At 39.9% G+C, this 24,106-nt stretch overlaps 7 protein-coding genes and 2 non-coding genes across 9 annotated transcripts; 5 read left to right on the forward strand and 4 right to left on the reverse strand. All coding sequences in view use genetic code 12, as the record gives it.

The window, feature by feature from the left end:
- Nucleotides 1-265: 265 nt before the first annotated feature.
- On the forward strand, nt 266-3,802 carry ADP1 (putative ATP-dependent permease). Its single transcript, XM_064917259.1, has one exon. It carries the CDS (start codon nt 463-465, stop codon nt 3,592-3,594), a length of 3,132 nt encoding a protein of 1,043 aa, XP_064774530.1. The 5' UTR covers nt 266-462; the 3' UTR covers nt 3,595-3,802.
- Nucleotides 3,759-4,641, reverse strand: CEK2 (Cek2p). The gene has a single exon (XM_064917260.1). It carries the CDS (start codon nt 4,630-4,632, stop codon nt 3,811-3,813), a length of 822 nt encoding a protein of 273 aa, XP_064774531.1. The 5' UTR covers nt 4,633-4,641; the 3' UTR covers nt 3,759-3,810.
- A 1,356-nt stretch (nt 4,642-5,997) lies between these two features.
- Nucleotides 5,998-6,079, forward strand: RJT20DRAFT_t80. Its single transcript has one exon. It is a non-coding gene; the product is annotated as a tRNA-Ser (tRNA).
- Nucleotides 6,009-7,374, reverse strand: RJT20DRAFT_128357 (uncharacterized protein). Its single transcript, XM_064917261.1, has one exon. It carries the CDS (start codon nt 7,264-7,266, stop codon nt 6,442-6,444), a length of 825 nt encoding a protein of 274 aa, XP_064774532.1. The 5' UTR covers nt 7,267-7,374; the 3' UTR covers nt 6,009-6,441.
- A 228-nt stretch (nt 7,375-7,602) lies between these two features.
- RJT20DRAFT_128358 (uncharacterized protein) lies at nt 7,603-9,466 on the forward strand. Its single transcript, XM_064917262.1, has one exon. The coding sequence runs from the start codon at nt 7,796-7,798 to the stop codon at nt 9,338-9,340; it is 1,545 nt and encodes a 514-aa protein (XP_064774533.1). The 5' UTR covers nt 7,603-7,795; the 3' UTR covers nt 9,341-9,466.
- Nucleotides 9,467-10,181: 715 nt separating this feature from the next.
- Nucleotides 10,182-11,245, forward strand: RJT20DRAFT_128359 (uncharacterized protein). Its single transcript, XM_064917263.1, has one exon. The coding sequence runs from the start codon at nt 10,504-10,506 to the stop codon at nt 10,849-10,851; it is 348 nt and encodes a 115-aa protein (XP_064774534.1). The 5' UTR covers nt 10,182-10,503; the 3' UTR covers nt 10,852-11,245.
- MHP1 (Mhp1p) lies at nt 11,246-15,441 on the reverse strand (the record flags this gene model as incomplete). The annotated part of the gene is made up of 3 exons (XM_064915875.1): nt 11,246-11,466; nt 11,638-14,279; nt 14,418-15,441. 3 exons carry the CDS (start codon nt 15,439-15,441, stop codon nt 11,368-11,370), a joined length of 3,765 nt encoding a protein of 1,254 aa, XP_064774535.1. The 3' UTR covers nt 11,246-11,367.
- Nucleotides 15,442-21,112: 5,671 nt separating this feature from the next.
- On the forward strand, nt 21,113-23,264 carry RJT20DRAFT_44840 (putative sugar transporter, high affinity). Its single transcript, XM_064920184.1, has one exon. The coding sequence runs from the start codon at nt 21,419-21,421 to the stop codon at nt 23,132-23,134; it is 1,716 nt and encodes a 571-aa protein (XP_064774536.1). The 5' UTR covers nt 21,113-21,418; the 3' UTR covers nt 23,135-23,264.
- A 250-nt stretch (nt 23,265-23,514) lies between these two features.
- RJT20DRAFT_t84 lies at nt 23,515-23,596 on the reverse strand. Its single transcript has one exon. It is a non-coding gene; the product is annotated as a tRNA-Ser (tRNA).
- Between the last annotated feature and the right edge of the window lie 510 nt (nt 23,597-24,106).

The raw sequence follows: 24,106 nt of genomic DNA on the forward strand, positions 1-24,106 counted from the left end.
TCCACTTCAATCCACTCTCACAAAGATCTCCAGAATTCACACAACTCTAAGCCATCACTCAATCTCGTTCTTATCACAAACTACCTCCTCCCGTTGCCGCCCCAAAACTCCACAGCAATCCATTTATAGTACACTAGCAATCATGAGTCACGTGATTCATTGCACCCATGCCGCAACATATTGTTTATCGCTGGTCATTATAATATGCAGGTCGTTGATAACCTTACAAAACCCGAGCCTCTTCGTAAAACGAGACCGTGAATGGGATTATTCATGTTTACGATAGTTGAGTCCAATTCAACCAAAATAGTGAGTAGCAAGACCAAATTGAGATATTCTTGGCTGTTAGTTCGTCGCATTACTCTGATTAAAAAAAATAGCGAATTTGCTTGATTTTTGCCCGAAAACACTCGACCTTCTGTCGCATTCACCGTTCTCCTATTCTCTGTTTTACTCTTCACAATGAAACTCACCGCTTTGCTCCCACTAGCAGTAGTGGGACTAGCGACACTTACGCCATTGGCTGCGTCTATTCGAGTCGAGAATGAAAACGACTTATACAACTCGTTCGACAGAATCAAACGAGGCGCTGTAATCAATGATATCTTCGATATCAAACAGGCTCTCATAGACCAAGAGAGAGATAGAAAGTTGTCTAGCGGCGAGAAAGATGACAAAGAATGTCCTCCCTGCTTCAATTGCAATTTACCCAACTTTGAGTGTACTCAGTTTTCTCAATGTAACACTTTCACAGGAAGTTGTGAGTGCCGTGATGGTTTTGGAGGTCTTGATTGCTCAGAGCCTTTATGTGGAGCCTTGTCCGACGGCAATAGCAACAGACCAGTAAGAAAAAAGGCAGTTTGCAAGTGTAAGGATGGCTGGGAAGGAATTAACTGTAACATGTGTACAGAAGATGCTTCGTGTGATCCGTTCATGCCAGAAGGATTGAAGGGAACATGCTACAAATCCGGTATCATAGTCAACAAATTGCACCAAATGTGTGATGTGACCAACCCCAAGATTATCTCCGTTTTGGGAGGCAAAAAGCCTCAAGCAACGTTCAATTGTAACAAAACTGCTCAGACTTGTAACTTCCAGTTTTGGATTGACCAAAAAGAGTCCTTCTACTGTGATTTGGGACAATGTAAATTGGATTACGATTTAGCTGGAAACACCACTCATTATAACTGTGAAAGCGTGGCATGCAAGTGTTTACCTGACAGAATGTTGTGTGGAGAAGCTGGTTCTATTGACATCTCAGACTTCTTAACTGAAACAATTAAAGGCCCTGGTGACTTCACTTGTAATGTTCAAGAGAAAAACTGCCGTTTTTCAGAACCCAGCATGAATGACTTGATTCAAAGCGTGTTTGGAGACCCATATATTACATTGAAATGTAGGTCCGGTGAGTGTATCCACAAGAGTGAGATTCCTGGCTATGAGTTGCCAGATCATACAAAGCTCACTTTGAGCAACATACTCTTGTTAATTGGAGTTGTTTTAATTACTAGTTTGATTGTTGCAACCTCTATCCACAACATTAGTCAATCTCCCTTATTCAAACCAAGTCAATTCACCAGTTTTGATCCATTGGACGGAGACCTGAGTGCTTTAAACAAGAATTTCACTCCTGCTACTCTTGCTTTTGAGAACATCAGTTATAAGGTCCGCACAGGTCAGAAAGTTTTGAATAAAGTATCTGGTAAGGTTCTGCCTAACGAATGTTTAGCCATTATGGGAGGCTCTGGAGCTGGTAAGACGACTCTTTTGGACATTTTAGCAGGCAAGAACAAAGATGGTGAAATTGGTGGAACTATTTACATTAACGGTAATGTCTTAAATCCTGAAGATTACAAGAAAATTGTTGGTTTCGTAGACCAAGAGGATCAATTGATTCCTACCCTTACCGTGTACGAAACTGTCCTTAATAGTGCATTGCTTAGATTGCCCAGAGATATGAACTTGAGACAAAAGGAAGCCAGAGTTATCGAGGTTTTGAATGAATTGAGGATTTTGAGTATTAAGGATAGGGTGATCGGATCTGACTTTAAGAGAGGTATCTCCGGAGGTGAGAAGAGAAGAGTCTCAATTGCGTGTGAAATGGTTACTTCTCCTTCTCTTTTGTTTTTGGACGAACCAACTTCAGGCCTTGATTCGTATAACGCAAGAAACGTTGTGGAGTGTTTGGTTAAGTTGTCTAGAGATTACAATCGTACGATCATTTTCACCATTCATCAACCAAGAAGTAATATTGTTTCCTTGTTTGATAAGCTCCTTTTGTTGAGCGAAGGTGACTTGATTTACTCAGGAGATATGATTAAATGTAATGACTTCTTCACGAAGTATGGCTATAAATGTCCATTAGGGTACAATATTGCTGATTACTTGATTGATATAACTGTTGACCACAAGAAGATAATAAGAGTAAATCCATCCGAAGAGGATATCTTAAACACTATTTCCACGGATGCATCAATTGAGAATGAGGATGTCCATCAAGCATTCATAGACAACACCGTTGGGGAAGTTGACACTACAAGAGAATGGGAGCATTTTGCAGTTCACAGGGACGAATACAATTACGCTCCTCTTTCCCCTGCAAAGAATTCTGGCAATGACGGAAGATTTATTCAGATCAAGAATAAATTACCACATATTTTTGAAGAGTCTACTTTGGCCCTTGAGTTGAAACAAGAAATTGAGGAAGCTAAGCTCAATCCAGTTCCCTTGGACTTGAAGAATCATATAGTCAGAAAGGCAACATTCTTTAACCAGGTTTTAATTTTGTCTTCGAGGACATTCAAGAACTTATACAGAAACCCCAGATTATTGTTAACCCATTACGTTTTGTCCTTGATTGTCGGGTTGTTCTGCGGTTACTTATACTATAATGTATCCAATGATATCAGTGGTTTCCAAAACAGACTTGGTCTCTTCTTCTTTGTTTTGGCCTTCTTTGGATTTTCGTCTTTGACAGGTTTGCATTCATTCTCAACAGAGAGAATTATCTTTATTCGTGAAAGAGCAAACAATTACTATCACCCATTTAGCTATTACCTCAGTAAGATCCTTTGTGATGTTCTTCCATTGCGTGTGCTTCCACCAATTTTGTTAATAAGTATCTCCTATCCTTTAGTCGGCTTGACAATGGAACACAATGCCTTTTTGAAGACAATCTTGGTTCTCATTTTATTCAACATTGCAGTAGCTGTTGAGATGCTTATCGTCGGTATTTTAATCAAGGAGCCGGGCACTTCAACCATGATTGGTGTGTTAGTCTTGTTGTTATCTTTATTGTTTGCAGGCCTCTTTATCAATAGCGAGGATTTGAAAATTCAAATCAAATGGTTAGAATGGATTTCTGTTTTCCACTATGCTTATGAGGCCTTATCTATTAATGAAGTCAAAGACTTAATTTTACGGGAAAAGAAATACGGCTTGTCTATCGAGGTTCCAGGAGCAGTCATCTTGAGTACATTTGGTTTCAAGGTAGGTGCATTCTGGAAGGACGTCAGCTTCTTAGGTGGATTGTCGGTTGTATTCTTATCATTGGGATACCTTTTCCTTCACTTCTTTACGATCGAGAAGAGGTGATGGATAAAAAAGACAAGGATTTCTCTAGTTCCATTTTACATCTACAGTAGATCGCCCAAAAGTATTCAGAATATAATTATTCCTACGTGAAGTATTTCAAGAAGTCCAAATAGTTTAAAATAGAGACCTTAATCAAGGAAAAGCTAGTAACTATACGAGTTGAAGAATTAGAATAAAATAATACTATAATAAACGGTATTGGTATTAATATTGGTATTAACTCCTCAAATGCTTGATTTCGTAGTATAATTGCCTCTTCAATTCCAATGTATTGAGCTTTTCTTTCTCTACATCAAAATCAAATTCTTCAAATCCAATTGGAGAAGTGATGGGTTCGTCATTGGGATCATGGTATCTTTTGAGATAAGGGTGTTTTAATGCTTCATCGACAGTTATTCTCTTCTTGGGATTGAAAACAAGTAATCTTTCCAAGAGATCAATTCCTAAAGGATTAATAGGATCTCGTCCATGTCTCTCTAATCTTGCTGGGTGACTGTTAAAAAGACTAGTGAAATTAAGTCTCTGGTTGAAGTTTAGAGACTTTATGAAGCTCTTCGCTCTTGAAGATTTGATGGACTCAAGATCGTCTCCTTGAGGTGTACCTAAGACTTGAAAGATCAATTGTAATTGATTTTGATAGTCTTTTCCAGGAAATAATGGCCGATAGGTTAGCATTTCTCCAAGTATACACCCAACAGACCATACATCAATAGCTGCAGAGTACTCCGAGGAGTTGAGCATGATTTCGGGAGCACGGTACCATCTTGTAGCAACGTATTCTGTCAACGGGGAGATGTTAGGAACAGATAAATCACCCTTCAAACCTTTCTGTATGGTATTTAACCTTGCCAACCCAAAGTCACAAATCTTTAAATCACAATTTTCATTTACAAGAATATTGGAAGGCTTGAGATCTCTGTGAATGACATTGGCACTATGTATAAGCTTCAATCCTCTCAATAGTTGGTATGTGAAATATTTTACATGCTCTTCATTTAATGTCTGAGAATTAATGACATTCAGTAAATCACTTGGCATATATTCTTGTATGAGATATACCTCATTGAAGGAGTTGAAATCCTGAGGTTGCTGAACATCATACAATTGAATGATGTTCTCGTGATTGTTGAGTTTGGACAAAAGCTTTATTTCCCTTAACGTCCTTAAGCAAAACAAGGGTTTCTCGAAGGGCTCGATTTTCTTTATCGCAACTTGTGTACCTGATGGTGTATGTAGTGCAAGAGAAACTATGCCATATGCTCCCTCTCCAAGTATTTTTATAACCTTGAAGCTTTGAGAGATATTAAACATAACCATCCTTGTCTTTGGGGCCAGTTTCTGATCTTGAGAAACCATAGAAGCAGTCATTGATATAGCATGTATTTACACAAGAAGTAACCTGCACTATTGGCGGTCATTCTGATTCGTTTAAATATACTGTTTTGCGGCAAGTAGGCACCCATAGACCTACCTGCTAAGTATATTGCTGCAAAAGATGATTACACCCCTTTAATCTGAAACAATCCTTGAAATGCAGGGTTATTCTATGTTGCCTAAAATGGTAATTACATGCATATTTACGAGATCTTTTGAAAAATACTTCCTCTGTGCAGAGAAATGTTCCGAAATGTGTTAAGTTCAAAAATTTTTAGGTTTCAGATCTTCAGATTGATATATCTGAAACCTTCAGAGAGGGGACTTGGATTTATTTAATACTTTGAATTAATTTAAGATAATCAGTGCTTAATTCATTGACTACTCGTGCAACTTCATTTTCGTGCTTTGGGCTTAGAAATCAGGTGGAATAGGCTAGAGTAAAATAAATTAAGCTCATTGACGCAAAAAATAACGACAACCATTCAGTTTCACACTTGCAGTTCCTAGTTATTGATCTCTGTCATCTCATACTTTCCTTTTCTTTTTCTTAATAAGATATTTTAAACGATATCCAAAATATTACTTGTTTGCCAATCATTACTGTATGTCATTAGCGACTTAGCAAATTAGTCCATTATTGCAGCCCTTGAGCACGACAGTGACCTGGAATCATAACAGACGAACTAATATTAGGGCCATTGATTTTCTTTCCTGAGTGTTATAGCTTATTCAAAATGTCTTCATGATAAATTGATAAAATTTAGTTAAGTTTAAGTATAACACCAAATTATTTACAAAAATTTAGCACGAATATACAAGAATGTTCAAAAATCAAAACAACTTTTTTTTTGAATTTATTCAACTTTTCTTTACAGTAGATGATAAATTAGCTCAATTGATCCTAAATAGTGCTATTTGGGGCTCATTAGGTTAATATTGAAAGAGAAACGGCTATTGCCGATTTTTTTTGAAAAATTTTGGGTTGCACATTATAAAATCAAAAACGCGAACCTTCAACATCGTTTAGGCAACTTGTCCGAGTGGTTAAGGAGAAAGATTAGAAATCTTTTGGGCTTTGCCCGCGCAGGTTCGAATCCTGCAGTTGTCGTTATTTTTTTGACCCGTATACCTTTAGTTGTAGAGTTGTTAAACACTCTCTGGGGCTTATTACTTTTTACACTCTATATTTGTAAGTTTCGAAGTTCATATGAAGAGGTGTTAATGTTGACTTTTTACTATACTAATCTTCCAAAAAGACGATTTCTTTGTACACCCATATATTTCTCTAATCTCTAGAAGGGATCTAGGTATACTAAATGTAGATTAAGATATTCTAATTAAAGAATGTCTAAAACAGTTGTAAGTTTGATGGCTCTAGAATGCACTTGCTCTTTATATGCTGTTGATGCTTTTGTTGTACTCATCCAAATCTTTGGAGATTTAAGACAAAATCCGTTTCATTGTGAACTTCTACTTCTGTCTCTTTGCATCTTGTTCGCTTGTGGCATCAGCTGAACGCTTGCTATTTTCTGGTTCATCATCTTCACTCAAGTCAAGCTCTTCTCCTTCAGAGCTATCTTCTTCATCGCTTCCCTCGCTGTCATCATCCTCATTTGGTAAAGCCATAACGTAGTACTTTAATGCATTCAAGTATAAATCATCAACGATCAACCTTGTCAAGTCTTCACCATCTCTGAATTCCTTCCCTGGCTTTTCACCAGTCCAAGCAAACCATGCAAAAAACGACTTCATTCCCAGTCTGTAGTTTGCCTTTTGCTCCTTCGTCAATGTCTTTCCCTTGTTTTCCTGCTTAATGAGTTTTGGGTTGATCTGCTTTAATTCTTCAGGCCATTCGATGTCAACAGGCTCGGAAATAATGGTTTCTTCACCGTCCTTAAAGATTGTTTTGAAGAACTTTGTCACCTCTTGTGTTGGAACCAATGCGTCCTTGCTATCACCTGAAAATGTGATAGTGATAGAGAAGTCCTTGTAGTGCTCTATAGCGTCTTCAGAGTCAGACTCTGCCACTGGGTAGTATACGTACAAGTTTTCAATGGACTCAAGGTATTTCAAGTCTTCTACGCTGACATACTCGGCAAAATCGTCATTTTCGGCTAGAACGATGTACCAGAACTTTGGAATCAGCTTGAGGATGTCTCTTCTTGCTTCATACTGTTTCTGGGTCCTTTTAAGACGGTACACTTCAGCATCTCTCTCTGCTATGCTCATGCCCTTCTCCCAGAGGGCCAATTCCTCCAAACTTTTCTGGAGTTTCTGCGATTCTGTTTCCGACATTGGTACCAGTTGGAATCTATTTTCTCTAGAGCTACGAATCCAGCCTTTAGATCAAGAAAATGGCTCCTCCAATTCCTCTTTGTTGTATATTTCACTAATATTTCATCTTCCCACTGTTAGTGGAGATTGTCTCTGGCTATTTTAAAAGTGCGCGTACCGAGAAAGTCTCCCTAAAGACTCCAGCCAGTTCTATGAAATGCTATGAAATACTCGTTTCACTGGGAGCCGCACCGCCATAGAGACGCGACACCCTCATCGCATCGACCATTCACCTCTCGCTATTTCCTAGTCTTTCTCAGTCTTTCTCAGTATTTCTCAGTATTTCTCAGGATTTCTCCCTAAAAACGCGGTTTTTCGCCGTGTCTCCACAGCGAGACAAGAATACACATCTTTATATCACTTCAACAACCGGGTTGATACACAGTAATTAGCACATTTCGGGAGTGAATGACGGCTGAAATCCACATATCTACGACGTGGAAGACATCAGCATTGCAACAAACCTACTTTTTCATCAAAACAACTGGAAATGATCCGGGAAAACGAGATCATTTCTAAGGTGCTTCTCACCATCGACCGATGTAAAGGTAATCTCAACCACTTCAAGTCCTCTATCACCGATAACGAGTATACGCCTCTCAATTCGACGTGCTTCACAAGGACACTCGTATGGAAAGTGTGTCTCATCACCGATAGTTTGAAAATTCAGACGTGGGATTCAAAGCTATCCAACTCTCGAGTGGTATACCACCAGTTGATGAGAAGAGATGATATGGTGATACCATGGTGGCTATTAGAGCACGACAGTCCGTTTTTTCAAACCCAGGAGCTTTCCAGGAAATCCAGTCTCAAAGGAAACCCTACAGTAAGAAGAACACGGACGTTGGGTAAGACTTCACTTACCAGAGTGAGTAATGTGGAAGATCCATTACTGGCTGGGGTCAGTAGTAGATCGCGTAGCAGCACTCCGCCATTGATTTCTTCAGAAACAACAGAAGAAGACGTGGAATTACTACAAACGATCATTTTGGATATAGACAGGTTGTTTCCGGGAGAAGAATTCTTCCATTCGTCAAATCCACACTCACTATTGGCAAAAAGACAAATGATACAGATCTTATATGTTTGGGCAAAATGTAATCCACAGGTGGGATATAAACAAGGAATTCATGAGATTTTAGGGTTGATGTATATTAATCTTTACCGAGAATCTCTAGTAATTCCAAGTACAAACACTATTTCTGCAGATGACTTGAGGATATTGAGCTTATTTGACATCCACTATCTACCACATGACTTGTTTACCATGTTGAACAAGTTCTTACTCCAGAGCGGAGTGATAAATCATTTCTACGAAAACGAGAACGTTCTTTGGAAGTCTATAGAGAAATTTAATGTTTATTTGATGAAAGTGGACCAGCTTATCCATTATAACTTGATAAATAAACTCAAGTTAGAATCACAATTATGGATCATCAGATACTTGAGATTGCTCTTGTTACGTGAGTTAGGCAATGACTTGGAGACTACAAGTTTATTGTGGGACAAATTGGTGGCTGCACAGTTCTCCCACCATAATGGCAATACAATCACAGCAATTCCGGACTTAGTGATGTTCATGATAATAGTTCTCTTGATCCAGTTGAAAACTCATTTAATTACTAGTGACTTCAGCGAGGCTTTATCTTTATTATTACACTATCCAGTTCCTGCCAAATTCAACACCGAAGCGTCAAGAGGCGAATTCATAGCAACCTTGTATAAGGATGCGGCGAAGCTCTACGAAAAGAGAGAAACTGATCTTAAATTGTACGAATATGGAATAAAACTAAACAATGCATACAACCCCAATTTGAGGATTACCATGAGTTACACTGGCAGTGCCAGGAGCAGTGTCGAGTCAACAAACAGTGCTAGAGCATCGCTCAGCCCCTCACGATCGCCAGCACCGCCAGTTTCGCAGCCACCTCCCGCTCCCGGTGGTGACAACGTCAGAGCAGAACAGATGCGGTTTGAGAAGATTCGACTCGAGATGAGGTTGAAGAAGAGGGCACAACTGATGTTGAGGCAATAGACAGGGACGAAGAGGGAGCGGGAAAATGGTGGCAGGATAATCTGTAGCATTTATAGCATTTTTATTAATTTTTTGGCATTCCGCACATTAGCATATCATACAAATATAATATAAGGAGGATTTAGCATTTATTTAAGATGGGTTAGCTTGTCGTAGTTGATGAAATGTTATTTCTTTGGCAATTCAGATGTATAAATATGAACAAAGAAGAAAGCTGTGCAAAGAGCTTCGATAGATATTAAAAAAGAGTAATCTAAAGAGTCTAAAAGTAGAACAATTGAGGTATCAGTATCCAATAATTTAGAGTTGACATTCTTCTAATATAAGGTTAGCAGTAGTATGGAAATATATGTAGTAGTCGGTAGACGTGATAAATGCACCATTATGTATAGGGACAATTATAAAGAATAACCACCACCTTCAAGAAATACAACCAAAATATTTACAAACCATTTCCCTTTATTCTCCTCTCGATATACTTCTCTTGAATAACATATATATTCTTAGGAAGAAAGAAAGTTGCAGATTACCATAACTTCTTCATCGCTGTCAACTATCTTTAGACCATTCTCGTCCACTTGACCATAACCCTCACAAAGTCTGTATCTTTACCATATTGCACAGATAAACGTAAACCATTGCTTCTTTTACATCATTACCTCGTCTTTCATAATCAACTCCTCTACACCATCCACCTCACCTCCTCTCTCACATCAAATCCCCTTAGCCATCCACTTATCATCCACTCTTCACTCACCTTAGCCATCCACTTATCATCCACTCTTCACTCACCTTCACCACACCATCACCACACCTTCAGCACACCTCCACCACCTCCACCTCCCCCTTCCACATAAGTAACCATTCCAATAGATTTGCACATTTGCACATTTGCACATATCACATTTACAGAGTCACAGATTCACAGATTTGCACCCAAACCAAATATGGTAGCGCCACACCATTCACTCAAATCCACCAGCGTGGGCGTGCGTCTACCGGAGTCTTTGAGCTCTTCAAGTTTTCCACGGCGATGGCAGAAGAATGGAATTGAAGAAGAGTTGAAGACTGGAGCTTCATGGCTAATAGTTATAGTAGTAGTTGCGTGTAGTAGTTGTTGCTGCTGCTGTTGTCGTTATCGTCGTTGTAGTAGTAGTATATAAATGGGTAAAAGAAAGTCGTCGGCCAAGCCGCAAAAGAAAATCAAACAGACGTTGGATATTACGTTTACTTGCTTGTTCTGTAATCACGAAAAGTCGGTGATTTGCACGTTGGACAAGAAGAATCTCTTGGGAGAGTTGCACTGTAAGATCTGTGGACAGAGTTTCCAGACTTCTATACATTCGTTATCGCAGCCAGTTGACATATACTCGGATTGGATCGATGCCTGTGAGGATTTGGCCGAGGAGGCAGAGAAGAACGGAGCACCAGAAGAAGGTGAAGAGTACAGTGATGATGAGTTCGAAGGAAGAGCTCGTACAACCGTTGATTCGGGAGATGAGGAGTATTAGGAGTATTGGGAGTATTAGGAGAATAGGAGCTAATAGGGATGAAGATAAGCCAATTGGAGGATTTGAACTTCGAAAAATAGGCATTTTTTTTTGGGTACTTGAAACGGGATATCTTTTATTGACTTTGAACATATGAAAAATTGATATAAGAACAATGACGTTGCAGGAACGAAAACCCTTTTGGATGTAGTTGTATCATAAGAATCGTGTTAAATTACCGTTTGCTATGGTTCAGTCTCAAACTCGTCTTTGATGTACTACAGGCTAGGCATCTATCAGAACTTATCAGGACTTCTCATAAAGGCACAATCCGATTTCCCTGACAAATATAGAAAAATAAGGTATAATAATATGTACATATAGCATAATGAATTTGAAAAGTTTTTAACATTAAAGGAGTCTTTTATTAAACGTAGAAAGAAGAAATTAAACATTAAATCTCTATAGTACAGCAAATAAACCTTACATATCGCTGAGACAATGACTATGTCTGATACCGTTTCGCACCTGTATCTTCTATCTAAGTGGTACGAAGTTACTCAACACCTTATCATAGGCCTCGTTGATCCTCTCACCGTCACCATCCAGGGTTAGGCCTCCGCGTGGGTCCAAGTTCTCCGAACTAACTGTTTTATCCAAGGGTGGTTGCGGTGTTTTAGAAGCTGCTGGCGGCTCTGGAGAGGCGGGTGCTTCCTCGCCCTCCTGGCTTCTTGAACCCTCTGCAGCCAATTTTTCATCAGCCAACTTCGTTAGTCTCTTTTTGATCGCTTCAAGATCGAGAACAACATCTGAAGCCTTCCTGTGCTCATGGCCATGATCATGAGCAAAAACTTTTCCAAGAGAAATTCCCTGTTCCTTTAACTCTCCCAAGTAGGATATAATCTTGTCTAAATCAGAGAATTCCACTCCCCTGAGCTTCTTACGCATATCTTCACCAGACATTCCTTCTAACTTGTCCATGAGCCCATCAGTGTTGTGATGGTAGTCATGTAATTTCGACAATTTCAAGACAGAACCTTCTTGTCTATCCAAATTGGATAAGTTAGTCCTTGAAGTTGACCTCGACATGCTGAGTGGAGACAAACTTGCAGGAATGTCATTACCTTTAGGTACATGCAATTTCAGATCCTGTTCGTATCCATCACTCATGACCTTCAGAATATTCTTTTCGTCTTCAGCAGGTATAGCCAAAGACTTGAGTGAGTCTTTAGTTGTGTCTACAAGTGAAGGATCAATTAATTGAAGACCCTTCTCAATGGAAGAGTCGATGAAAATGAATCTGATCAATGTTTCTTTTCCCTCTAAGTCCAATTCATTTTTCAATTGGAGCTTTAACAACTCGTCAATAGTTTCCTTTAATTCATGACGGATGGTCTTAGCTCTTGTTATAAATTTCACAACCTCTGGGTTCTTCAAATCCAATCCTTGTTTGGCCTTCACTGCAAGAATCTTGTTCAAAGTCTCTGTAAGTGATTCTTGGTTGCCCTCATCAATTTCCGAATTCATACTCTTTGATAAACCAAGATCCGTCTTCTTAGAAGCATAGAGTAGGCGCTCCATATTTCTCATAGAATACAAACCAATTCTTTCTTTGAATAAGTCTGGGAAGTTATCAATATCACACTCCAATGCAATTAAAGTCTTCGAGTTCTTTAATCCATTAATTAAGGCTGTCGCGGCTGTCAAATCGATTTTATTACCCAAAAGCGATAAATATCCCAAATTCTTGCAAAATGGGATCACCTTGGCTATTGAGAGGATCGAAGAAGGACTATAGTTGTTGTTTTCGACATGTAAACGAATCAATTTAGGAAATAATGGAAGCTTAGATGTGAAGTACAGTGTAATCGCTGACTCACTTAAACCCAAATCCTTAGATGATGCATCTGATGCGCCACTTGATATACTGGAGGCATCGTTAGCATCATTAGTATCATTAGCGTCATTAGTTCCCTCCGTGCTAACACTCTTTGCTAAAGTACCAAACAATCGTTGATTATTGGAGAAATCAAGGTATTTCAAATTGGGCAAAAGTAAAAGTATATCTTCAAAAACTTCCTTAAAGTACTCAGTGAACATGGAGTTCGTCAGATTCAACGATAAGAAAGCAAGGCTCGACTTTGCTAATATTTGGTCAAAGTTTTTGTGCTCTCGTTTATAGTCGAGAAGAATCTTAAGCATATGAATAGACGAAAAGTCATTATATCCCAAGTCAATACCTCTGGCGAAGTCCTGGAAGAACCAATTATCTACAATAATTTTGATATGTTTTGGAGTTAATTGGTTGTAGGCCAATCCTAAGCGGTAAGTCTTCTTAGCCACAGCAAGTTTCATTAGCTTCTCAAAATTTTCCAAATCAGTGATACAGCAACCAGTTAAGATAAGTTCTTCAATACCGCCCCTAGCAACGAGAGTTGCAACAAATAAAGACCAGTCCATATCTGATCTATTATCACTATTGCAGGTCATTCTCTTCACTTCTTCCTCCTTCTTAGGGTCGGCCGACTTCTTCTTTCTCTTTTTCAAAACATTAACAGACAACGATGGGCACTGAGTAATATCTAACTTGTTCAAAACAGTGTTTCTTGAGAGGAACCAACACAAAAGGGCCCAGCCCTCTTGATCAATTGGAGTATTACGTAAAGACAACTTTTCAAGTTGTGTTTTGGCACTCATTGCTGAGAGGAGGACTTTGAACTGTTCAAGCGACAAGCTTACGCCATCCAATGACACACAAATTACTGGAGCAATACGAAGGAAGTCAGCAAAAGTTTGAATCTCTACCAGGGTTGGTGTTGGATTTCTGAGTTGGAGCACGGGAAGCGGAGCCATCGATCCCTTTGGGATCTGTTTAAGAATAGCTGGGATAGGTAAGATTTCACGAAGATGGCAACAACGTGTGTACATAAGATCCAAGGCCATCTTCTTAACAGGAATAGAATAGAATGAGTTTGAGCTTTGCGCGTGGATCATAGGTTTATCAATACCCAACAGTTTGGCATGTTTATCGACAGCTGGTTCATCTTCACCAACTTCTTGCGTAGCTTCACTCTTAGATTTTGGAGATGTTATGGTTTCATCTTTCTGAGCATCTCCGGTCTTCTTGCTATCTCCATTTTCCGTGTTCTCATTCCCTTCTCCTTCTTCATATTCTTCTGCAACATCTTCGTTTTTAATCAAACCCAACGCACCAGTACCTCCAACAACAATACCGCCACCTTGTCCCATTTGTGATTTCTCGATTGCAATTTTGTCCTCTTCAGTAAGAGGATGTATCTTCAACGAACCTGTGGGAAGAATTTCAACATTACCTTTACGGGGTGATCTCGAGGGAATTTGTTGAGGTGGATCTATTAAGAAGGTCGACAGGTGGAATGCTACTCTCTTCAATGGCTTTAAGTTCTTGAAATTAGGGTCCAAGTCGAGAGCTGACTGTGGTGGCGTGGATGAAACACTGTTGAGAGAATAAGTAGACTCGGCTAAATGACCGTTCCTATCAAGAATTGTTCCAAAGCTTAGGTTGGAACCGGCGTTGTTAGAATAAGTGCTACTAGGAGCAGATGCACCTGTACTCTTTCTTCTCAAGAAGGAGGAAAGCTTACTTGAGGTTGATTGAGCTTCTGCACCGTCGCTACTGTTCTTTTTGTAAGTAACATTTTCATATCCATTCCTCAAAGCACTTGGCAAAGGAGAAAATGCTGGATGACTTGGAATGGAAGAATTGCTAACTGAACCATTTGATGAATCTGAAGCAACAGAAGAACGCCTCGAAGCAACAGAACCTCTCCTTATATCTTTCTGTTGGTAAAATTTGATGTACTCCTCTAGTCTAGGATCTACGTCGTCGTCTAATGCACCAGTTGGAGTGGACATGGAACGAGTGAGTTTGAAATTTCCATCAAAGTCAGTTGGAGCACTCGTAGAAGCAGTCTTATGATGACCTGTTGGCGCAGGCAGTGAATTTTTCAGCCTTTCATGAGATTTCATTTCGTAGTTCGACTTGAAAACAGGCTTTGAATCCACTTCTGGTATGTGCTTATGCGCCGTTAATGGTGGAGTTGAAGGAGGCAGATCCTTAGGATGGGTAGAAAGTTTACCCTTTAGCTTGGAGAAGAAACCACCATTGCTGCCACTAAAGGACGAAGCACTGCTTCTTCTTCTACTTGCCGTGCTATTGCTTCTCGTTGGAGGAGAATCCACGGCATGGTGTGGAGGGTAAGAAGGAGAAACATTCTCCTCTTGGATAGGAGCAATAGATGGTTTAGTCTTGGTGCTGTTGTTGTCGTTGGTATTTGAAATATTCGTATTCAAATGGGTTGTCACTGGAGAAATGGAATTGTTAGAAACAACCTTCTTAGGACTCAAGTGGTCACTGCTGGAGCCAGAAGCCGAACCGGCACGAGACTTAGAGGAGGATGAATGGTTGTGGTGAGATGACAGCGACGTTGAATGTCTAGGACTGGATGTAGCGATAGACGAGTCACGGAGAAACCAGTCGACATCGGTATTCTGGACACCTTTAAGGTATTTGGATTCCTTCTCGAGAATATCACGGATGGCGCCGAGATCAAACGGTTCTTTCTCGGACATTAAGGGGGGTTGATGGGGTTAAGGTGCTGCGTTAGGATGGAATCCTTTGTAGTATAATGACAAATTGGAAGGACTTATGGATTTTCGGCCGGATGTATTGATTGTTATAGTTATTCAATAGTGGACATCCGAAGACCGTCTATGAAGTGAACGTTTTGTTGACGAATGAATGGAATGAATTGTATAAATACTGTTTATGATGTAGATGGAATAGTTCGAAGTACTACTTTCTGACGAGAATACCTTTTGGAGGGTCGTCGTATGATGGAATCTTTATTGGTTATGTTTCAATCTCTATTGTGTTGTAGCTGTTATTCTCAGGAGTAACAGTAGAACAATGACTTGGTAGATAGTGGAGATGAATCGCCAACGGTTTAAGGTTCTAGATAGATCCGCCGGATGGACTAGAAGAAGGTTGATTCCGGTTTAGATTGCGTTGGAAACAACAACTCGCTGGGAGGTTTAATTATCAGCTAATTCTTTATCCACAATGTCAATTCCTGGTATACACGACGGCGGTTATACAGGGCCGATGGATAAAGGAGAGAGTAGTAGAGCAAAAGGTGTGAGTATTAGCAAAGCGATGGATGAAGGTAGCAGAATGGAGGCGTTGAATATGATAAAGATGTAGATGTAGATGTAGATGTAGATGTAGATGAAGATGAAAGATGAAAGATGAAAGATGAAGATGAAAGATAATGAAAATGTAATTAATGCTCTCTCTTTCTTACGACAACCGGACACTATAAAATTTAATTAGACTGTATCTACAACCAGAACCGTTGATGATCTTATAGACACGAAATGTGATAGGCAACACTACGGAGGATAATAATAATAGTAGTGTAGTGTAGTAATAGTAATAATACTAATAGAGGATGAGAATGTCGTGGTGTGTGCGACATGAGAAGAGGAAGAGGGTGTAAGAGGAGGGTGTAAGAGGGTGTAAGAGGAGGGTGTAAGAGGGTGTAAGAGGAGGATGTAAGAGGGCGTAGGAGGAGGAAGAGGTAGGAGAACGGACAAGGAGCAGGAAAGGGAAAGGCTGGCAGAGAGACAGAGAGAGAGAGAGAGAGAGAAGGGCTGGGGTTGCAACAGAAAGGAAGAGGGGGGCCATGTATCGACTAACAGTGGGTATGGTAAGACGGAGAGGAGGGGCGAGCGGCGTGTGGTTACAGAGTCAGAGTCACAGAGAGGGAGGGTCACAAAGGGAGAGACAGACAGAAAGATAGAGACAGACACATAAACAGAAAGATAATGAGTTTACAATAAAACGACAAGAAACTAAAAAGTACTCCAATTAGTGTTGTTCCAGAGTCTCCGCATTTTGTAGCAGTTTCTTGGGGTAAATTGGGGTAAAAATCGCAGTAACTAACACCCTGTCCCAGTAACCAACCAGTACTTTAGTGACTATAGTGACTATAGTGACCATAGTGACCATAGTGACCATAGTGACCATAGCGACTATAGTGGGATTGTCAATTAAAACCGTATGATACAGTACTCGGTTAAAGAACACATACACTGTTAGTATTGCCGTAGGTCTCTCATCAGCACGGCTTCGCCGTGAAAGGATCAAAAATAAAAATAAATAATAGCGAGAGGCTCTTACCAGCAAACAAAAACCAGCCTATCAATACGGCGGAGAAGAATATCAGAAGACAGGCAACCTCTAACCGGACACTGACGAACAACCATCATCACTTGCTAAAACAAAAGCATAAGAAAGAGATAGTATGGGGTGAGGTGAGAATGCAGGAAAACGTGAATAATGGCGTGTTGACGAATGTCGTGCTTGTGAATATAGGGAGGACGACACCAGTGGGTGATGAGTTGGGTGTTGTGATGAAAGGAAAAGAAAAGCCATGAGTCTGACGATAGGCTACGAAATTCGACAAAAGTTAGCTTAGCACCGAACACAAATCGGAGACGAGGCTCAGGTTAAGTGGAAGCACAGAAACCTAATCGTTGTTCGGGAAGGAAGCTTGGATAAGAGCTGTACAGGGGGTTGGAATGAAGGTCTTCTGGAGATAGCATTTTTATTTATCTGTGATTCTCGTATTTAGTCTTCTAAATTCCATCACCCCCGCATCCCACTAATTTCTTTAAGTTCTATATGGTCATCGCCTTCCTGTTCAAGATCCATATACTCATAGTTAATGATCACGGGGTATGGTACCGTGATGAACAATGCGTCTAAAAGGGCAGCACCCCACATTTCGGAAGATGAACAATCCGGCATGACAGTGCTACCCGAGAGATTCTACGACAACCCGTTAGCCCTGGTCCAATAATGAGGTAGCTATCAGCCAAGATCCTTCCTAACGTTGTCGTACATATGAGTCTGCTGCATAAAAGAAGTGATCAAAAGACATCTTATCTTGTTCTCCTAGTGCCCTCATAGCACTGGACTCCCCGAACTAAACTTCTTAGTGCCCCACATTGCATAAATCTGCTGGTTCCGTCATTCATCCGTGACCGAGACATATTTTCAAAGTTGTTCCAGCGCGATCTGAACATTTCCGAGGGTTCACACTAAAAGTGAACCTCCACCAAAAACTCTACCAATTTGAGTTGCATGACCAAATTCACTGACGCAAGGTTATGTCAAGAGGTCGAAAATTTGCGTTAGTTGTGTCGCGCAGACAATCGCCTTCGGGATTTCTTGGTATCGGCCGTTTTGTGAGTTTAGGCTTGGTCTGCTTTGGGTCTTTTTGCAACTGACTGGATACTTTTTGATATAGTTGTTTGCTATTTGGGCCAGAAATTGGTGGGCGCCTATGTGTATGCCTTTGGGATTAGTAGTTTGCCTTTGGGATTAGTAGTTGATCGTATCCTCGTTGGCATGAATAGTAAATTTAAATGACCATACTTTTTCGAGTCATTCTCAATTTGAGTATGCTGTCAGCTGCTGTCAGCTTCTCTTCCGCAGGTTGATCACTAGATTTTAGCGGAAGTGATGAAGCAACAGTAGTTTGTCGATACTTCACCTCTAAGTCCTTTGAATCTATATGTCGAGGACTAGCACAATCCAGGCAACCATGGTAATCAAAAATTCCTTAATTTCTCGTAATTTCGAAAAGTGGTATGAGATGTAGCGTAGCTACATATGCCTAAAAGACCAAGCATAGTTCAGATTGGTTTCGTCTCCAATTTTTAAAGGATTCAATCTAATAAGGAAGTAGCAACTCCACCAACATAAAATTAGAATACACATCCCTTGAATTTTGTAGTGAACTACTTCTTGATAATGCTCACTCATATTAGGAAGTGAATTTGGAGTGGTGCTACGTTGGCCTAGCCTCTGTCTGTGGTATTGTTTGTCCGACTAGTAAGGAGTAGATCTTGGAAGATCTCCAAAAAGAACTTGATATCTTCAGACATAACCTATTCTTGTTAAATCAGAAGGCTTCTATCCTCAATGAATTTGACAACTTATTCTTGTGGCACCCTTCTTAACTCAACTAACCCCCCACCCAACAGTTTTTTGGACTGCGGAAGAATTCTTATGGAATATCTCGATTGTTGAGTCACTCATAAGGATTAATATTGTCACAAATGATTAAGCCGTACAAAATTAAGCACTCAAGCTCCCGAAACTTCTTAGGGAGGTGGAAAATCTATTTTGCAAGGTTTAAAAGTGATTCACAAAAAGGATTAATTCAGCTGAGTTATGTTCTCGGGATAAAAAAGAAATGTCAGCTTCCCCACATCCTTTCTAGCTAATTTTTTCATCTGATATAAAATAATAATACGATCAATATTAGCATTACGATGACTCCAAAAAATGAAGGGAGATCCCCACCTCGACCTCTATATATGCCTCAGGAGAAATGGATAAGATCTTCAACGCAATTTCCTATTTCACTATTTACTGCCTTAGCTAACAGAATTGCTCAAAAGAATTGTTGAACAATTGTGAAAGAAATTCGATAATTTGAAGGTTAATAAAATTGATGGCCATAAGCCCCTAGTTTCCAAGGAATGTCCGACAATTATCCGTACCCTTGTATGAGCGATTAATTTGCAACGTGAGGCTGCTTTGCGTTGATTGCATACCATAATATAATTTTTTATATGTGGATTTGTCATTTCTTCGAAAAGAGCATTCCTTCCTTCCGAGAGCATCGTACGGTTTTCATCTTGGGTTTCTTATGTGTTTTTACAGCAAATTTACAGGTCGTATTGGTCTCACGTTGAACAACCGACTGAATAGCGATAAATTAGATATTGTTAGCAGATCGTTAAAGGTAAACTGTCATTGTGCATATGCCAAAAGGTTAAAGGAAGAATCAAAATACGCTAAATTTTGAATGACATTGTCTGTAGATACATCAAGTTGCATTAAACATGAAATTAGCACCATTAGTATTTCAATGCTGCAGTTTCTGTGTCACCAATACCAACGATTTTCGGCAAAAGTAATTCTGTAAACGCATCCCCTTAGATTAATAAGTAAAGAATGCTAAATGAGCTACCTGTATTATTTTATTAGACCACAACCACAGTAGATACCGCGTACCCACTAACGTGAAACAGATCTAATGCAGTTATGTCTGCTGGAAGTGTCACTCAAGCCTTGTTCGTGAGGAGAAAACCTAAGTGCAAGATAAAATAGATACACGAGCATGCTGTGATCTTGCAGATTCGACTTGTATCGGATTAATTTAGGTATATGTACATTGGCGACTTCCGATAAATAACCCGACAATAGGAAGGTAGAAGACTTTCGTCTATGGGTCTTTTCCAATGTGTTGAATAAGGTTCATATAGACCGACCGATCAGGTATCAAGCCATCTATATTTTTTCTAAAGTGCATAGATCCCTCACACATCTTTTCTGAAGCAGAAGGGATAAAGAGGGGGCACCAGATTTGGGGATTTCCCTGACACGCTTTAAGAGATGCACGTCTTGCGTCTGCGAGGCAAGCCCTACATCAAGTGTGCTGGATGGTGGGGCAGACACATTCATAATATAATTTTTGCGACCCCACAAAGTTCGTGCACGACAAAGAACCAGAGGAAGATGTTGCTAATGCCCAGTTAATTTCTTTGGCAAGATACCAAATTGTGTGATATGTAGCTCCCAAGAATTGCTGCTTAGCTCATTTATTCTTTCGAAGACTTCACCAACCATACGAAAGCTTAAAAAAAAGAAGTACGACTTAAACGTGCAGATATGGTTCTGCGTATTCACACACATTCCGGGGTTGTTCCAGCTGCCCCATAGAAAATCCGAAAAGGTTGTGGATGGCAGAAAATATCTATCTGATTGGTAAGCCGGAGGTAAAACAATTTTTCCAGAATTACAAAATATGGAAAAAAATCCACTAAAAGCCCCGTACCGCAGTTTCATCCCAAAGTACATCGCACGATGTGGGACTTGCCGAAACGAATTCTTGGTGATTCGTCACCGTCAACTATGTTGGATGAGGTCTTCCGGCAATTTTCAGGAAAAAAAACTACCTCATCTGCTCTGGTCGCTACTTGGCGTATGATAATATGTCTCCAAGGAGAAATGAAAGAAACTTACACTAAGCAAGCTACACAACAATGGAGAACTTCAATATTTTTTGACTTCAAAATTTTTTGAAGAATTTCCTTTTCATGCAAGAAGGTGGATCCTCAATCCGATCCCGTCTGTACTCCAAGTTAATTAATGCGGCCCCCGCATTCTTGCTCCACAATACGGAATAACCTTCCTGAGCATCAATCATATACCGCATCATCTGCAAGTTCCACAAAGAGATACAAAAATGATGCACCCTTTTGTGGTGTAATTAGAAATATTTGCTACTGGGATAGTGGAGTCAGGCACTATGCTGCATTGCTACTTACGAAAATCTTAATCTTCGATGTGGGGTTGATATTCAAAGTAGAGAAGGATGTGCAAAAGTGCAGCAGTATAAGTAGAGCGACGATTGCTCTAATTATTGGTTCCTAGATTCTATTTACATCATTAAAATAATTATACTTCAAGATGCACGTAGGAGGAGACGGAAACGATATTCAAGAATTGATCGCCGAAAGGCGTCTCCAGATCGCTGGTAAGAGTGGTCCAGCTGGTTTGGTCGCTAACTCGCGTTCTTTGTTCATTGCTATTTTTGCTTCCCTTGGTGGTTTAGTCTACGGTTACAACCAAGGTATGTTCGGACAAGTTTCTGGAATGCATTCTTTCAGTATCGCCATTGGTGTTACTAAAATTCAGGATAATCCAACTTTGCAAGGTTTGTTAACTTCTATTCTTGAGCTTGGTGCTTGGGTCGGTGTCTTGATGAACGGTTACATTGCTGATAGATTAGGTCGTAAGCTTTCTGTCGTTGTTGGTGTGTTTTTCTTCATTGTTGGTGTTATTGTGCAAGCCGTTGCTCGTGGTGGTAACTACGACTACATCTTGGGTGGTAGATTTGTTGTGGGTATCGGTGTGGGTATTCTTTCCATGATTGTCCCATTGTACAATGCCGAAGTCAGTCCTCCAGAAATTCGTGGTTCTTTAGTCGCTTTGCAACAATTAGCTATCACCTTCGGTATTATGATTTCTTACTGGATCACTTACGGTACTAACTACATTGGCGGTACCGGAGAAGGTCAAAGTAAGGCCTCTTGGTTAGTTCCAATTTGCATTCAATTAGTCCCAGCTTTATTATTGGGTGGTGGTATTTTATTTATGCCTGAATCTCCAAGATGGTTGATGAACGAAGGTCAAGAAGAGCAATGTTTGGACACTTTATGTAAGTTGCGTAACTTGGACAGAAACGATCAACTTATTCAAATGGAGTTCCTTGAAATGAAGGCTCAAAAGAACTTCGAGAAGGAACTTTCTGTTAAGTACTACCCACAATTCCAAGATGGCTCTGCAAAGAGTAACTTCATGATCGGTTTACACCAATACAAGTCTATGTTGACCCACTTGCCAACCTTCAAGCGTGCTGCTTTGGCCTGTTTGATTATGACTTTCCAACAATGGACTGGTGTTAACTTCATTTTGTACTACGCTCCTTTCATTTTCCAAACCTTAGGTTTATCTGGTAACACCATTTCCCTTTTGGCTTCTGGTGTTGTCGGTATTGTCATGTTCCTTGCTACTATTCCAGCCGTTCTTTGGGTTGACAAGCTTGGTAGAAAGCCAGTTTTGATCTCCGGTGCCCTTATCATGGGTATCTGTCACTTCGTTGTTGCTGGTATCTTAGGTAGCTTCGGTGGTGACTTTGCTAACCACGTCGGTGCTGGTTGGGTTGCCGTTGTTTTCGTTTGGATCTTTGCCATCGGTTTCGGTTACTCCTGGGGTCCATGTGCTTGGGTCCTTGTTGCTGAAGTCTTCCCATTGGGTATGCGTGCTAAGGGTGTTTCTCTTGGTGCCTCTGCTAACTGGTTAAACAATTTCGCTGTCGCCATGTCCACCCCAGATTTCGTTGCCAAGGCCAAGTACGGTGCCTACATTTTCTTGGGTTTAATGTGTGTCTTCGGTGCTCTCTACGTTTTCTTCTTCACCCCAGAAACTAAGGGTCGTACCTTGGATGAAATTGATGAGCTTTTCGGTGACACTTCTGGTACTTCCAAGATCGAGAAGGAAATCCACGACCGTTGTATTAGAGAAGTCGGTTTACTTGAATTATTGGACGGAGAAACCAACTCTGATCTTGAAGGTAAGGCTGATGCTTCCCACATTGAAAAGGAACGCTCTGAGAGTGTTTGAGCTGGTCTCAAGTAGTTTGAAAGAATTACACTTGTAAATTCTACATACAATGTTTTAATTGATCGTTATTGAAATTTTTCACTACTAATTATATACAAATCTTAATAATATCTTAGCATTTTAATCCTCATAATACAATGTAGGTATATTTCCTAATTTGATGAAGCTAGTAGCAATCCTCACGAAGAACAAGCTCTAGAATATGAACTAACAATTGCTAATGCCAAGCTTATTACTTTGACTACAAGAAAATATTTGCAGCAGTTTGGAGTTGAGCACACTCTTAGCATTAGATGAAAGCATTCTTAAGTTGCCATCAATCCATCGATTTAAATTTTGCAACCAATGTAAGGTAAGCAAATTATAAAAAAAAAAAAAAACGACAACTGCAGGATTCGAACCTGCGCGGGCAAAGCCCAAAAGATTTCTAATCTTTCTCCTTAACCACTCGGACAAGTTGCCTGAAATCTATGAATGAATGGAAGAGCTAGTTTCCACGATCCACTACACTCACGTGACACATTTTTGCGCGGCATGGATGTTTGAATATAGGTTTGGAGCACGTGTACACATTCACGTGAGAAGTAGATCTGATTTCTCTCCGTATTAACCTCCCCCATGATATGATCTTTATGATCTCTAATAGTTAATGGGCTTACTTAAACCCAATAAGTAGTTGATAGGAAATATTCATCAACATTTTTAAAAAAAAACTGATCAATGCATTGAATTTTAAGAAATGGTTGCGTGGTCTGGTTGGCTACATTTTCTAATAAACAAGTTTATAGAAAGTCATTGATTGATTCTAGCAAAATGAATTCATAAAATTCTATATGGAAAAATTTTGAAAACCGCTGGAAATTTTTGTTGCGGGTGATGGCTGATCAGTTCGGCAAGTAGAAGTATCCAACAAAGAGCCATGGCTGGAAAGTATGATTAGGAGTCAATCCAAATAGAAGTATCTAATCATTG

This window comes from Scheffersomyces xylosifermentans (assembly GCF_036884685.1).
Source record: "Scheffersomyces xylosifermentans strain CBS 12540 chromosome Unknown RJT20scaffold_4, whole genome shotgun sequence".
NCBI classification, from domain to species: Eukaryota; Fungi; Ascomycota; class Pichiomycetes; order Serinales; family Debaryomycetaceae; genus Scheffersomyces; species Scheffersomyces xylosifermentans.